Source organism: Nuphar pumila, chromosome 3 (genome assembly GCF_984573655.1).
Source record: "Nuphar pumila chromosome 3, dmNupPumi1.hap1.1, whole genome shotgun sequence".
Classification (NCBI taxonomy): Eukaryota; Viridiplantae; Streptophyta; class Magnoliopsida; order Nymphaeales; family Nymphaeaceae; genus Nuphar; species Nuphar pumila.
The window spans coordinates 146,460,793-146,478,008 of record NC_143251.1 but is presented as its reverse complement, the minus strand read 5'-3'; the positions used below and the strand labels follow the sequence as shown (position 1 = coordinate 146,478,008).

General features: G+C 36.9%; 1 protein-coding gene across 1 annotated transcript; it reads left to right on the top strand.

Moving 5' to 3' along the window:
* Positions 1–16,406: 16,406 nt before the first annotated feature.
* LOC149844322 (uncharacterized) lies at positions 16,407–17,216 on the top strand. Its single transcript, XM_090001076.1, has one exon. It carries the CDS (start codon positions 16,407–16,409, stop codon positions 17,013–17,015), a length of 609 nt encoding a protein of 202 aa, XP_089857202.1. The 3' UTR covers positions 17,016–17,216.

Sequence of the window (17,216 nt, the reverse complement as noted above, 5' to 3'; positions counted from 1 at the left end):
TTGGGTTAGACTCAAATTCAGGCAGATATCTGGTTTAACCTAAATCCAACCTTGATTCGAATCTAGATCTAGTTGTTGTTCGAATCTAGATCTAGTTGTGATTGAGATCCAAATTTGATTCCAAATCTAATCCTAAGACCTAGATCCGTTATAGTTTAGATCTCTATATAGGATCTAGATTCAGTTATAGTTTGGATCTTTATCTAGAATCTAGATCCGTTACAATTTAAATTCTTATCTAGCATCCAAATCTGGTTGTTGATCAAGCCCATATCCAATTATAGTTTGAATCCTGACCCAGTTATTGTTAGAATCTAGATCCAAACCCAAGATCTATACTTAATTCAACCCTAGTCAAGATCAGGTGGCTCATGTCAAGGTTGTTGGACTCACCCAGTGTAGGGCATGGTCCGATCATTCACGAGAAGGCGAAAGGTCAGTTGTATCTTAGGAGCGTAGTTGCACGAATACCTATTGCACCGAGGACTTGGTCCTAAGTGGGGCAACTATCGCTTGAAGGACAATACATTTACGTGTGCCTCCGAGCTCATTGGTTCAATCTCAGTTGCCTAACACACAAGGGTATAATTTTCAACAAATTGTATGCCTTAAAAAATCACAATTTTACTTAAAAAGAAACCACAACCCAAAGTTTGGTTCTTAGCAAATAAACCATGCTGAATACATCTATGTGATCAAATTGAGTTGATATAGTTTTAAAAAAATGATTTCTAGCTCATACCTTCGTTAGTACCAAATATAAAACCTTTTCTATTATGTTAGTTGGTGTGGAAAAACTAAGGTTTGAAAAAAAAAATGACGAGGGCCGATTCAATACAAACTTTTATATGGTTTAAAACAAGAACTAATGTCATTTCCCTTGGTTCCCTTGTAGTGTTGTATTAACTTCTTAATGCCATCTGACTCTGCAAAAGTGGCACCAATAAGTGCATACATGTGGGATTGCTCAAATACCTTTCTCATGGCTGTGAGAGAAAGATTCTCATTGTCTGATTATTTTTGTGTAAGCAAATGTGAGAAAATGGAGCAATGACAAGTGAACAATGCCGCAGTGAGATTGGAAATCGCATCTGGGTTTATTTTATTGACTTCTCCTGTGATTTCAAATCATATTGTCAGTGTGATATTGAATCACACAAGATGCAAGCAAACGTGCCCTAAATATACAGATGATTTTGCACTGATTTCCTTTAAGCGAAGTTGACTGATTTGGCCATCCATTGCAGCCTTTCAATTGGAGTTAACTTCAGATTGACAGTTCCGGAGGAAATCAGCCCTGTGGGACCTGACGGGATCACCGACAGTTTTGATACTAGAGCTGATGGGTGTTCACGGGTCATTTGGACGGTTAAGCTTGCATATATATGAAGGATAAAAGAGAGAAAGGACAGAAAAGTTGGTGAAAACAGCATCTTCGATGGTGTAGAACATGACCCGACACCTGTATGAAAATGGTTCAGGAAATCATGTCAACAATGGGCCTTTTTTAAGTTACATCTTACAAGGAACTGAAAAGACTAAAAAAGGATCCAGTCCTTTTGACATAGGATGGGATTTGGATGGCCAGAATCAGTCCACATTGTAGCCATTGATTGAATGGCTATGATTGAATGTAGGATAGAGCCCATCCTATGTCGAATGATGGAATCCTTACTAAAAAGGGCTTGCCTCGCTTAGGGGTTGTTTGTTTCACGCTCCTCCTGGGTTGAAATAAATACCAAGCCGGCAAGTGCGAGTGAGGCCCCACCCATTTTTCTTTCAAATAAAGGGTTTCAATGGAAACCCATGTCACACCTCCCCTTGAGAAAGTATTTTCTGCTTAAAGGGAGGCTTTGGAGGAATTTAAGTTTCTACTAAAATCTCTTTCTACAACATTAAACAAACGACCCCTTAGGGCTCGTCGATGTTTCTTTCATTCACTTGCATGGGAAATGGGTTTATTATGCACATTTGTGGCTAGGGGTGAGCAAAAAAACCACAATCCAACCAACCCGGACCGTACCCAATCGGCTAATTTTGGACCGTAACCGGCGGGTATGGTTCGGTTCTTGGTTCTAATTTTTCAAAACCAGCGGGTACCGGTTCAGTTTTCGGTTTCGGGTGAGAACCACCCAACCGAATCGGTCCTATATATAATATGAACTTATATTTTTGAAAATGAAATCATTTGCCCGAAGGCCCATCTCTTCAGTCCAAAAGAAAAGCAGCCCAAACCAAAATGAAAAAACCCTACCCTCAACTCCTCAACCTTCGCTGCACCCTCCTTCTCTCAGTCCTCCTCTAGTCTTGAGTCTCAACTAATTCTCCCTGGACTTCGTTTATATGTCATGGTTTATATGTCAAATAGGCTCAAGGCCTTTGTGTACCAGTGGCCTGATCTTTGTGAAGTTTCAGGGTATTATGGTTTATATGTTATGATTTTAGGATGTTCCATTTACAAAAAATGTTCCATTTCAAGATGTTTCGGGATGTTATGGTTATAGTCCTATTTACAAAAAAGGTAAAACATAACTTCTTTGCAGAAAATTGGGCAAGCATTAAGACCATAATCGGGATCCAACCGGAACCAAACCGGACCGGTGGTTCGGTTCTTGGTTGGATCCATGAAATGAGCGGGTGGTTCACGGTTCACAATTTGCGAAACCGGCCCCTAGCGGATGGTTTTCGGTTCTAGGATAGGAACCATCCATCCTAGAACTGATCACCCCTATTTGTGGCCTCTGGTTTGTAAAACCCTTAAGGTCCCCCTGCTGAACGGGAAGTACACCCAAGCTAGGGTGGGCAATGGCCCAGCCTGACCCAACAATTGACAGGCCGTTCCATTGGAAAAACCTCAGCCTATGACCTCTTATTAGTCTCGTGGGCCTAAAGAGGTCAAGTTGGGCTGAATATATATATATATATATATATATATATATATATATATATATATATATATATATATATATATATATATATATATATATATATATATATATATATATATATATATATGTGTGTGTGTGTGTGTGTGTGTGTGTGTGTGTGTGTGCACTTTAGACCAAGCTATGGCCAAATTTTCAGGCCTAGGCCCAACCCATGGTAGGCTGGGCTGGGCGGGTCCGCAGCTACCTGGCCCAATGCCCACCCCTACACCCAGCTTTGACCTTGTAGGAAGAGTTGTTATTGCATAAATGTTAAAATTTGTGCCCCTTAAATGTAATTACAGCTCAACTCAACTGGCTAGTATTATCTACAAACCTATGTTTTAGCCCAAAACCAGGCAATCTTCCATATTAAAAAAAGAAAAAAAAAATGACCAACTCATTATAGAGTGTTTTGGGTTGATGTTCTTATATGAAAGTGTTTTTGTTATGTGCAATAGTCAACTACAAAAATTGATGAGTTTCTATAGATTGGATTTAGAATAATGGAATCTTTTAATGTGGTTCAGTGATTATAGATAATGCAGTAAATTGTAAGTTAGCTGCTAAAGAATAATTTTTTTTTTCACATTGTATTATGCATACTCTCAATTTGATCTTCAATAATTTGGCATGTGAGTTTCTTTTGTTGAGAGAATCATATCTACAGAATAAAGAAATTGTAAAGTATAAAATAAATCATTCAAAAGCATTAATAATCTTTAGAAGCAATAAAAAATCGAAGCTAACAAAGATTGCAAAGAGAAAGTTTAGTACTTATTTGATGAAAGGATATTTGAGGCTTATTGTCATATTAAATAAATCGAATAAGAAGAAGCAATCATATACTGATGAAATTATAAAAATAAGGGCTATTATGATGAAGAAAACAGTTCTATCATAAAAATATTAAAAATATATTTGTTTAGCATTATTAATTATAGAACTCATCTATAAGATGATCACATTTACACATCAAGAAGACCCCTTAATTGGTGGTGTATAAAGGAATGAATAATATATTAGAGGAGATAAAAAATAATTCAAAATAACAACATGATTTGTATGAAAAAATTCATAGGATTGTCTCAAATAGATTAAATTGAATGAATGTGCTCTTCCATAATCTAGCCTACATGTTTATGCCAAAATATTATAAGCTAGAATATCTTAAGATTCCAACAGTAGGAGTCAAGTGAGTTTTATTAGATAAAGATTTTATTTTATCTATTTGATAAAGTTTAAACTTTAATGATTTAATTATTTTATTCTTTCATTTAGAACCTTTTATTATAGCTTCACCCTTTTTTTTGCTAAAAAGACAATGATATTTTAGATGGTTTAATGATCACATTCTATATCATATGTAGTAAAAATGAAGAAGTTGTTTTAGTTTATAGGTCACAACTTATGGCTTTGTTTTTCTACCATAATGAAACAAACATCAAATTATCAATGTCATGCTCGCACAAGCAGGGCTTTGTTTTTCCACTACCTACCTTTTATAGGTAAATTCATTCATATATCCCACCTAAAAAAGCTTTTAGGTAAACTGAGCTGGCCAAACTTTTTAAAAATATGTGTCCATTCCTATGTAAAGTCTTTCCTTTGCATGAGAATGAAACATACAAGATCTTTTAAACATAGCCATCTCATGTAAAAGCTTTCATAGAGGGAAGGTACAAAAGGATTTACATGTAAAAAGTGACAGGTGGTTAGAAAAATGCAAGCCCAATTTAAGTGCTCCATTTGAAGTATAAGGGCTTGTTTGGTCACGCGAGACATGGCAAAAGCACGGAATGTCATCCGCTGCATCCTCATTTAGGGTTCAACACTATTCCACCACTTGTTACACTGTGAACAGGGATGGGGGGAAGAATGTTGAGAAAAAAATCAGGCGAAGGGCCCCCTCCCTCTCTCTCTCTCTCTCTCTCTCTCCTATGCAGCGGACAATGTAGAAGCCAACACCGATGATGACTCCAATGGCAAGCTCTTTCTCTCTCTCTCTCTCTCTCCTTTTTTGTTCTTCGTTCTTCTTCTTCTTAGTTTTTTTTTTCTTTGATTAGTTTTTTCATTAATTAGGATGTTTTTCTTTTATTTTCAATGATTAGGGATTTTTTTCTTTGTTTTTTATTGATTAGGTTTTTTCTTTGATTTTCATTTATTAGAGGTTTTTCTTTGATTTTGATTATTTTCATTGATTTGGGTTTTGAATCAAATATCTTTAATTAGTAATTTAGATATTTAATTTGATTAGGACTTTTTTCTTTGATTTGGGTTTTGAATCAAATATCTTTAATTAGGAATTTAGATATTTAATTTGATTAGGATCCCTTTTCTTTGATTAGGACATTTTTTTCTTTGATTTTCTTTGATTAGGGTTTTGAATCAAATTTTTATATTTAATTTTATTAGGGTTTGAATTAGGGTTTTTTATATTTAATTTTATGATTTATAGTTTCTTTGATTTTAAGGTTTATTTTTCTTGTAGTATTGGGTTCTTTTGGTTTATTTATGATTTATTTTCTTGCATTTTAGGGTTTTTTGATTTATTTATGGTTTTTGTATTTGTATATAAAAATTATAAATTCTTATTTTTTATCAAATTTCCCAAAATTTAAACTTTTTTTGTACTTCAATCTAGTTTAAGATCCATATTTGGGGCTAAAATCCATAAATTTTTTTATAAACTTTCATAATTAGATCCAATATGACACTGATTAAAGCATTTATATATCAAAAAAATAAATTCTTGTTTTTTCTCAAATTACCCAAATTGTAAACATTTTTTAGTTTTTAGATCCAATCCAAGATCTATATCTGAAGTTAAAATTTATAATAAACATGTTAGAACACTCATATGGTTGGGTGGAACCCAAAATGAATTTATTCAACCCATTATTCATGTGTGTCCATGTTGTTCGCACAACCTACAACCAATGTTGGACATAAGAAACACAACTTACGTATACGATTGAAACAAACTTGGATGGAATACAATTGTTATAGAATGTTCTGTTTGTTTTGTTTCATCCAATCCTACTAGACAAGTCACCAAACATACCCTAATGCAACTCAACCCATCAGAAGTTTGGAAGGAGAATGAACAAGCTTGTGGACTTGCATCAAGTGACCTGTAGTTAATTTACGCTTAGAAATTAATATTATGAATATCTGTTACCCCTATTTTGATAGTGCTTTGGTCATTTCAATCATTAAAAGAGTCTAATGTTTGTATAAATGGTTTAAATCAATTGAAAGCTGATAAATGATTCATTTCAATACAATGTAAACTCCTCTGCTCCACTTTCGTCTTCAAACGATGACTTTTCATTGTGCTGAATGGCTTCCCTCATGGCCAAAAATACTCTACAATGATTCCCCTTATTGTCTTTGTGTCTTTTAAAAGTTACATTGATTAACCACATATATATGTTTAGTAAAATATGGCCACTTGTGGAAATAAAGAAGTGGATTCTATGAAAAAAAGGGGGAAACTGTAGGATCGAAGTAAAGAAGAGAACAAAGGATTTGAGGTTGGATATCATAAACGTCCTGCTTTAAAGGGGGTTTCTACTCACACATCGCATTCCGCAGTGAGTAATCCCTTCTCAATAAAATAGAGAAGGGTTGCTGGGAGATTTACCTCCCTCTGGGTAGCCGTTTACCCCAACAATTGCTTTCTGTTTCACCTGGAGCTTATCCAGAATAAGCAGATTATTCTGGATAAGGCTACAGTCTCAAACGTTAGAGAAAGAGTGGACCTTCCTCTCTCTTTAACGATTGAAACAATTTCGTGAAACATGGCCACAATTACTTACATCTCCCACTTGGCCATGTGGAACAAAACTAGATATAGGTTTTGGCCTCCCACTATTGGAGTATTTTCCTTGCATCAATATCCTGGAATGAGTTTCTCATCCAGTCATATGTCTATATTAGACATATCTTAATCCCATACTGGATACATGTTTTGAAAACATTTTCTCTGATATACCCTTGGTTAAAGAATCATCAATCATATCAGATGTAGGCAAGTAGCTGACTTTGATTTCATTTCTTTCAATCATATCATGAATATAATGGTATTTTACCATTATATGTTTACTTTTTGAATTATCATCTCCGCTCTTCATAAGAGAGATGACAACCTGATTATCACAATAAATCTGGACTAGCCTGTTGGTTATTTTTTGCTTCAAATCACTAATGAAGCAACTTATTCAAACAACAAATGTGGCAGTTGCATTACATGCAATATATTCTGCTTCCTGGGTATGCTGTGCTACACAGCCTTGTTTTTTACAAGACCAGAAAACTGCACCTTCTCCCAGGAGGAAAACATATCCAGAGATGGATTTACTATCATCCCTGCTGCATACAAAGTCAACATCAGAATATCCAGTTAATTCTAAAGCATCACCTTGAAAACATAATTTCAGGTTTATAGTCCCTTTCAAATATCAAAATATTCTCTTTACTACTTGCCAGTATCGCCAACCAGGATTACTCTGGTAGCGACTAACGAGGACAACATCAAAGCTGATATCCGGCCTAGTGCAAAGCATAGCATACATCAAGCTTCTGACAACTTGAGCATAAGGGGCATTTAGCCTTTCCTGTCCATCACCTGGACTATCATTTCTACTCAACTTAACACCTTTTACCACAGGTGTTCTAACTGGCTTACAATCACTCATTTTGAATTTCTTGAGTATATGATTTAAATATCTTTCTTGACTCAAGCTTAAAAGTTTGGAGCTTCTCTCTCGAGTGATTTTAATTCCAAGAACATAGGATGCTTCTCTCATGTCTTTCATTTCAAATTGTGAATTTAACCATGACTTAGTTTTAACGATCATATCATTGTCGTTTCTAGTCAGAAGAGTGTCATCCACATATAATAAGAGAATAGCAAATTTACTCTCACTTTTCCAGACATAAACACAGTGGTCAAACTTATTTGCCACAAATCTTAATAATGTAATAGCCTTATGAAACTTTAAGTACCACTGACGTGGTGATTGCTTGAGTCTGTATAGGGATTTTTTCAACCTATATACTTTATTTTCTTTTCCTTTTATTATATAGCCTTCAGGTTACTCCATAAAAATGGTTTCCTTAAGCTCACCATTAAGAAACGTTGTTTTAACATCCATTTGATATAGATTTAGGTCGTAGTGAGCTACTATTGCAAGAATTATCCTTATCGAGGCGAACTTTGCAACCGGCGAGTATGTATCAACATAATCCAATCCTTCTTTTTGAGAGAAACTGTTAGCAACTAATCTTGCTTTAAATTTGTCAATGCTGCCATCAGATTTGAATTTCTTCTTTAATACCCATTTACAACCAATGACTTTTCTTTCCTCAGGTAAATCAACTAATTCCCAGACTTGGTTTTTCTCAATGGACTCAATTTCCTCGTCCATGGATTTTACCCAGTCTGTTGACTTACATGAGTTTATTGCATCACCATATGACATGTTATCTTCCATGTCATCCATGTCTAAAGCATAACACAATTCTTTCGATAGATAGACATAATAGTCATCCAAGTAAGACAGAGGAGCTCTAGACCTTTTTTGTCCAACCTGAGACTATTGCGAAGAAGAAGAATGAGTGATTTCAGCAAGTTCGCCATTACTTATAGGTTCTTGTATGTCATCTGAATCATTATGTAGATCAAGTGGATCATTGTTATTTATTTCTGGAATAACTTCTTCCATGTTTTGATCTTCCAAAAAGATAACATCTTTACTTTCGATTAAACCCTTATCTGGGTGATAGAATCTATAACCTTTGGATCCTTTGAGATATCCAATAAAAATACATCTTATAGATCTGGTATCCAATTTATCCTTTGATCGTTCTATAACTTTTATATGAGCTACAGAACCCCATCTACGAAGGTGGCATAGAGTAGGTTTTCTTTCTGTCCATGATTCATAAGGGGTTGTGACAATTGCTTTACATGGAACTCTATTTAATACATATGTTGCTGTATGTAAGGCTTCTCCCCAAAATACTTTAGGTAAAGAAGCGTTAGATAACATACATCTAACCATATCAAGAAGAGTCTTATTAAACCTTTCAGCCACACCATTTTGTTGAGGTGTGTTCGGAGTAGTAGTTTGCGGTCTGATCCCATTGGCTTTGCAATATTCAGCAAATTCAATTTAGGTATATTCTCCCCCCCGATCAGACCGTAAAACTCTAATCCTCCTACTAAGTTGTATTTCAACTTCTTGACGATATTCTTTAAATTTATCTAATGCTTCAGATTTGTAGGTTATAAGATAAACATAATTGTACCGAGAGAAATCGTTAATAAAAGAGATAAAGTATTGCATTCCTTTATGCGTTGGAGTCCTGAAGGGACCATACATGTCTGTGTGTATGATTTCTAATAATTGAGATGCTCTAGTGACATTTTGGGGAAAAGGTTTTCTTGTTATTTTTTCGTAAATACAAGGTTCACATCTATGAAATGACGATTCATCAAAGTCTGATATTAATTATAGTTCAACAAGTTTTTTCATCCTTTTTAAGTTAATGTGTCCAAGTCGTTGATGCCATACATTTACATCCACATTAAGGACAATATCAATATAAACAAAAGTCAAAGCAATTTTATTCATGTCTGAATCACAAATTTTAAACAATCCTTGGTTCTGATCAAAGACCCCATCAAACAGGATTCAACCATGTTTTCCTATAGTGACTTTCCCTGGTAAAAAATGAATTTCAAAGCCCTTGGCAACCAAGGCCGGGTCAGACACTAGATTACGTCTCATTGGCGGTACAAACATGACATTAGACAATAAAACATTATTTTTGGTGGTTTCAATCCGATATGTCCCAACACCCATAACATCAGAGTAGGTGTTGTTGCCCATGTACACTCGATGTTCACCAGGTTTGTAATTGATCATGTCCACCATTCCCTCCTTTGTCATAGCAATATGTCGCGTTGCCCCAAAGTCCACCCACCAACCTGAAAGAGCTTGGTCCGCATAAGAGCATTCCGATATCACACAAATAATATTTCACCTCTCTTTTTGCTGATTGCTTTCATTGTTTCTGCAATTGTGGTTATTTGTCCGGCTCCTGCAATCTCTTCTGAAGTGTTCAGGTTTTCCACACTTGAAGTACTTCACCTGTGAGGCGGCTGACTGCAGCTTGCAGAATGTTGGACCATTTCTCTTATCATATTTGCCATTGCCTTTAAAGTATTTCTTCTTAAATTGTGGGCGTCTCGAAGGGTTATAACTTCGAGAAGGTCCATCTTTAGCGAAGTGTAATTCGCTCTTTCGGTCTTGTTGCAAGTGTTGTTGCTCAATTTTTAGTTGAGCAGGAAGTTCTTCCAAGGTTAGATGTTTTGAATTCAACCTAAGAGCAGTTTGTACCATTCTCCAAGAGGATGGTAAACTATGCAGAATTGTGGATATCTGCATCCGGTCAGAAGTCACATTTCCAACAATTGCTAGGTCTTTAGCCATAACTAGCATTTTGTTAACATGGTCAACAACATTGTCATTCTCTTGCATACGACATGAATTGTATTGTTCCAAGAGAAGTTGAATGTGTGTTTCTGAGGTTGTGTCATATTTCTTGGAGATAGCATCAAACACAGATTTGACTGTAGAGTAATCCTCAAAAACCCTAATGATATCGTCATCCATATATGTTAACATGATGGTTCTGGCCAACATGTTGTCCCTTTTGTATTTGGTGTATGAGGTTTTAATCTCGTCAGAAGCAATAGGACCAGGGTCAATCATTTCAGTAGTAAGGGCATTTTCGATGCCCTCCAGTGTCAGAACAAGAGGAATCCTCCTCTTCCAAATATGAAAATTTGTTTCATTAAGTTTATCAGTTTTAGCTAATTCAGTAGCACAAACTCTACTTCTCATTTTTCTGTTGGTTTTTTTAATATGGCATAACATGATAAGGTTAAGTCCAACAATCAACAAGCAGAATAATAAGACAATATCAGTCATGAACACATAAAAGAACATGTGCGTAATCAGAGAAAAAATCATGATCAATAGCTCGATGTCATGCAACAAAATAAAATGTATGATGATCATGTTCTTGATTGTAATGGAAATTGAGCTAATTTGCACTCTGTAACCACTTTTCTGTAATTTCAGAAAAATCAGAAGAAAAGTTTTCAAGAATAATCTTAAAAAATAGGAACTAAAAAAGAAACAGGGGTTTTCTAAAAAAATAGAAAATTAACCCTGTTTAGAAAATGTTCCGAAACTAAGTAATTTTCTGTGATTTCTAACAAAACCAAGGACTTTTGTTGTAATTAAGGGATACAAAAGTAATAAATTATAAAGATTATAAGTCTAATGTAATTTTATAGCATAAGGATATGCCCATTAATTAATCTAAAAGCAAGGGTATTTATGTAAATTACCCGACAAAGGGATATGACCGACCTTTCTGAAAAAGATCAGGGGGCGAAAACATAATATGCCCTGGAAATCAGTATATAGCCGATCCCTTTTTTCTGAAAATCGACAGAAGCTTCGCGATGAAGCTTCTGTTTTTTTTTTGTCTTTCAGTTTTTCTGCAGGGGAGAACACTGCCGGATCAATTCGCCGAAAAAGGAAAAGGAAACCGACGATGGAGTCAGATCTGCCCAGAGGTCGCCGGAGCAGGCGTTGCCAGAGTCGCAGCGACGAGGAAGAAACAAAAACAAAAAAAAGATTGTAATCCCTGTTTACTGGTTTTGGTTTTTTTTTTTCATTTCTCAGAGGTGAGAAAACCCACAGGCATATCTCCGAAACAACATTGCTTCTGCTACAACGGTGAAGAAAAAAAAGGACCATTATCAATCTTTCACCGGAAATAGGCAGCTACGGTGGACAGAAGGAAAACCTCAGATCATACGCCAGAAAAAACAGCAGCGGCGAACGGAAGCTAGATCGGTGTTTTTTTTTTATGTTGTGACAGTCGATGATCGTCGTCAGCTAGTTCACCGGAAACAAAAAAAATGATGGAACTCGGGCGACGAAGCAGCCCAGAGATCACCAGAGAGTTATCGACGGTGTGGCAACGAAAAAAAAAGGTAATCCCCTTTCCTTTTTTTTTTGGATCTCCGAAAAAAATGGTAAGATCGCCGGATATCAGCGACCTTTTAAACAAAACCAGAGGTCGTCGGTGACTGGCGACCCTGTCAAAAGAAGAAAAAAAAGGTTTCTTCGGTTCCCCCCTTTTTAATTTTTTGTTTTACTTTCTGAGGTCGCCCGATGCCGGCGACCTCTTAAGTTTTTTTATTTTTTATTTTATTTTTTTATTTATTTGCTGAGGTCACCAACATCCGACGACCTTTTTTTTTGTTTAAAAAAAAATGGAGTCTCTCTTCTCCTGAAACTTGATGCAGATCCCTAATGGGATCTGTATTTTTTTTTGTTTTGCAGAAAGAAAAAAAATGCAGATCTCTCCTGAGAGATTTGCCTGATATTGAACCAAAACAAAAATCTGACCCTTTTTTTTTTCTTGTGATGTTTGCTCAGTGATCTAGAGTCGATCTTAAAATTTTTTCCTTAAAAAAAAATGGCAGAAGCTTCTGGTTGGCTAAAACAACTAATGCAGATCCCAAATGGGATCTGTGTTTTTTTTTCTCGATATAAAAAACAACACAAACGCAGATCTCTTCTTGAGAGATTTGCCATATATCAAAAAACAAAACTAATAATAGCTCTGACCTTTTTGTCTTTCGATCTGTTTTTTTTTTTATGACGTCTGGAGTCGATCGCATGCACACCATGGCGCACCATCGAAGCTGACTTTGATACCACTGTAGGATCGAAGTAAAGAAGAGAACAAAGGATTTGAGGTTGGATATCGTAAACGGACTGCTTCAAAGAGGGTTTCTACTAACACATTGCATTCCGCAGTGAGTAATCCCTTCTCAATAAAATAGAGAAGGGTTGCTGAGAGATTTACCTCTCTTTGGGTAGCCGTTTACCCCAGCAACTGCTTTCTGTTTTACCTGAAGCTTATTCAGAATGAGAGGATCACTCTGGATAAGGCTACAATCTCAAACATTAGAGAAAGAGTGGGCCCTCCTCTCTCTTTAATGGTTGAAACAACTCCGTGAAACATGACCACGGTTACTTATAGAAACTACATGTATTCTTAATTCTGATATAAATGAAGCAAGAAGTTTTCATGGTATAAAAGTAATTCAAAGTAGATATTAATGTTACACATACTTTTAATTAATGATGCAATGTCATTGTTCATTCCAAAGAAGAGGCTGGATTTGGTGATGAAGGGACATTTTTATCATGTATAAAAAGTGTGTTGGTGCGTGTGGATGTACATGTTATTTTACTATTCATTATAAAATTCTAAATCATCACCTTGCTGTTCTTTTCTCGGTCATCTACTAGGGATGCTTTAAACAAATGTGTCCCACTCATTCTCCAAGTCATCCATATCTTCATACCCCTGTTTGGGATTTCATTGGTACAAGTTGTTTTGATCAAATCTCGGACCCCAGATATGTGATCTACATCATTCATTTAGGGAAGATGGACATTTAAATTGACGAAATCTGACTTGGTAGGATTTTTGGCATTTCAAAAATGAAAGGTTGACAAAATACAAAATTTTGTGATTTAAAAGAAAAAAAAATCATATTTTTGACTGAAAGAATGTGATTCGGGTAGGTTATTATTAAATCGAACATGCTGAATCCAACTATAGGTCAGATTCCGTTAAAACAACTTGTATCATAAGCTTTGAGAAGGGTATGAAGATAGATGATGACGGAGGGGATGAGTTGAACCGAACTGTACTTCAACATAGCAAATTAGGTCGCAATTTCGCAAGTTTTAAGCTTCATAAGGAAGAAGAAAACGTCAGAATTTCGCAACTTTGATTGATTTGGTCGTCCAATGCCAGCCTTCTCAAATTCGAGTTAAACTTCAGAGGGAAGCAGCCTTGCCGGACCTAATGGGATTTACCCACAGGCCACCCATTAAGGCTGAATATATGCAACAAGAAAAGAAAGGACAGAAAAGTTGGTGGAAAAGCAACATCTTTAGAACATGACTCCGCACCTGTAAGAGGTCAATGCCTCCTCTAGGGATGGCAATGGACCGGGGTGGGGGCGGGGGACAGGTTCTCCACCCCCGCCCCATCTCAAGATTAGAACCTCTATCCCCGCACGGGGATGGATTTTAACCTCCACCCCCGCCTTCATCCCCGTTTCATGTCCTCCACCCCTGCATTCATCCCCGTCTCAAGATTAAAACTTTAAAAATTTATTTATCAAATTACCAAGCTTGGATTTTTCTTTCAATCTGATTTATATATACTTTTTCTCAATGCTAGATATTCTCTAAAAATAGTTTTGGTTCCCTTGTTGGATACTCATTATTGATCAAGTATTTCACTAATTAATTATACAATGTACACCCTTCAATAAATTTATCGCAAACTATTTAGGTGTAATCAAAATAATTAGATAATTTACCTAGTAATAACATATGAGAAAATTATCTAGTGACAATAAATAACTTTTTATGCACAACCGGTCAATGTACAATTAAGCACTTATGTGTTGATGTGAAGGCCTTATTACGATAACTTAAGAATTAGTCATTTCACTAACATCATACATTATGACAACTATATAAATGAGTCGCTCATCCTCAATGATAATTGTGATTATTTTAAATACAAGGAACTGAAAAAGAAAATAGTTATCTTATGTTGACCTAATTAAAGTCGAACATCTAGTCATCTTACAATGTAACCTATGAACCCTTATGATCTCATATCATATTGGTTATCTTATAGCCAATTATCATTAATACCCTCATAAACATGATGATCTCGAACATAAATGTCACGCTAATTTCATATCAAATGCATTATTTATTGGATTTTCGAGGTACTATGACTAACATGAACTTGGTGAGCATGCGATTTTACCTCAATTATATATATAAAAAAAAGATTAGAGATGAGTCTCAAAGGTAAGTCATGATTTATTCCATAGCCATTGATTTTGCATCACATATGATTGAAACCCGAGTTTTAGGACAATTGCCGAGCTTGAATTTGGCCATAATATAAAGTAGTTTGTTAGCCATAAAACGCCATGTCAATGTCGTGAGTATCATTGTGAAACGGCCTGAATTGGCTGATTTGTATCGGTCAAAAATCGATACGAAACTAGGCTTATTCGACTTATTTTAAAAAAAAATAGATTAAATTAATTTTTAATATTTTTTGACACGTCGTTTTCTGGTTAAAAGCTGGCTGATTCAGTTTAATTTGGTTAATTAGGATCAGAATCGGTTGATTAATTCCCTGAATCGATTCAGGGTCCGATGCGATTCTCACAACATTGCGCCACTTATTGAAGGTGACATTTCACTTGAACATATTTGGTTGCTTATAAAACTGTCCCTTTTTATATGTACATTAATTATATAGTACACAGTAAATACTGTATGTTCAATATAATATATTTTTGGGCTTATTAGGGTTGGGCTGCTTAAGAGGTAAGACTTATGAGCCAGACTCTTAAATTTGATGTTTTGAGGAGGGAGATGCAAGAAAAAGCATCCCCGGATTCATGTTGGTCTATCTTGAGACTAGTGATGGGTTTTATATGATTTCATCATATGATATAACACTTGAGCCTTTACCTATTTTGTTGAATTCAACGGCCATCAGGTTACAAAGCAGGAAGCCCAACGGGTGGATCTTGCCCAACAATTAGAATTGGTCCTGTCCTGTCAGTCAGACCCGCAGGATATAGACCCCCAACAGTTGGGCCCTTGAACTCTGCATCTGGTTCCAACCACAATCTATTGTTTTGTTTCCAAAGCAAGCTGGGGTTAGACAGAACCCTACAATTTAACACGTTCTGGACCCTACTATTATAATCAATGTAGGTATTAAGAAACCTCAAAAGGTCAGGATCTCCCCCGTATTTGCCTAGTCGATCGAGTTACAATCTGGTCAGAACCGAACCCAGGTGCCATCCATCAGGTGGAGTCAAGTTACACTGTGATTATAATCGAACCTAGGTCCAACCCAGTCAGTCCCAACCTACAGTTCATGGGGCCGTTTGGCTCTCCGTAACCACACCAAACATATGATATTCATTCGTCTTGTTGTTGACAAGTTACAGAGAAAAGATCCGGTCAACATCACCAAAAATTGGTGATGTAGGACGCTGATATATGCCACGTCGTCTAGTTCCCTGTTAGGTGGGGACTCTACGAGAGACGATGTTTCGCTGATATCGAATATGACAGATATCTTGTCCTTTTGAGAGAGAGAGAGAGTCTAAGACTGAAGCACTAATTCCGATTTTTCGGCATTAAATGTCACCAGTCACTGCCCTTCTCTTTGTCCTTTACGTGGAACTGTGAGAAGGAGGGAAGAACCTGACGCCCTTCTTCCTAAAAGCGGAGGAGGAGGAGAAGAAGCACAAGGATGATGACCGAATCCGGGCAGCCCAACAGGAAGCCTCGGCCATACAACCGGCAGAACGGGCGGTGCTGCACAGCCCTGGTCATCATCCTCTTCTTGCTCGCTCTCATCATCGTCATCCTCGCCTTCACCGTCTTCAAGCCCAAGGATCCCACCACCACCGTGCTCTCCACCTCTGTCGAGGGCATCGCCCCACGCCTCAGCTTCCCCGCCTTCCGCATCGAGCTCAACATCACCCTCTTCATCCAACTCCTCGTTCGCAACCCCAACCACGCCAGCTTCACCCACGACGAGGGCACCAGCCTCCTCTTCTTCCGCGGCAGCCAGATTGGGGACGCCGTCATCCTACCCGGCCGGATTCCGGCTGACGGTTCCGAGATCATAGGCACCCGCCTCACGGTCGAGGCAGACAAGCTCGTGACAGACCTGGGCCTCATCGAGGAGGTCGTCTCCGGTGCGATTCACGTCGATAGCCGGTCGAGGATCCCCGGCACGGTCGCCTTCCTCGGGATTATCCGGCACCACGCCGTCGCGGACGTCCAGTGCCAGACGGCCATCGGCATCCCCGATTTGAAAATCCGGAGCCAGACTTGCACTCACCATACTAACCTATAACCAGTTTTCATGCCACCATTATTCTCTAGGAAAATAAAGAAAGTAGTTCGTTTCTTCATAGTTGATACTTATTTTTTGGGGTTTTATTGTCGACTTATCTGTAATTACATACAGTCGGGAATTTATTGCTGGATAGAATTCTTATAAATATTTTTGAAAGATTATAAATATTATTTGGGAATTTATTATTAATATCATTAT

Bases quoted from the DNA above. Each gene is read 5' to 3' on its own strand.
- LOC149844322 (XM_090001076.1), top strand. From the start codon at position 16,407: ATGACCGAATCCGGGCAGCCCAACAGGAAGCCTCGGCCATACAACCGG.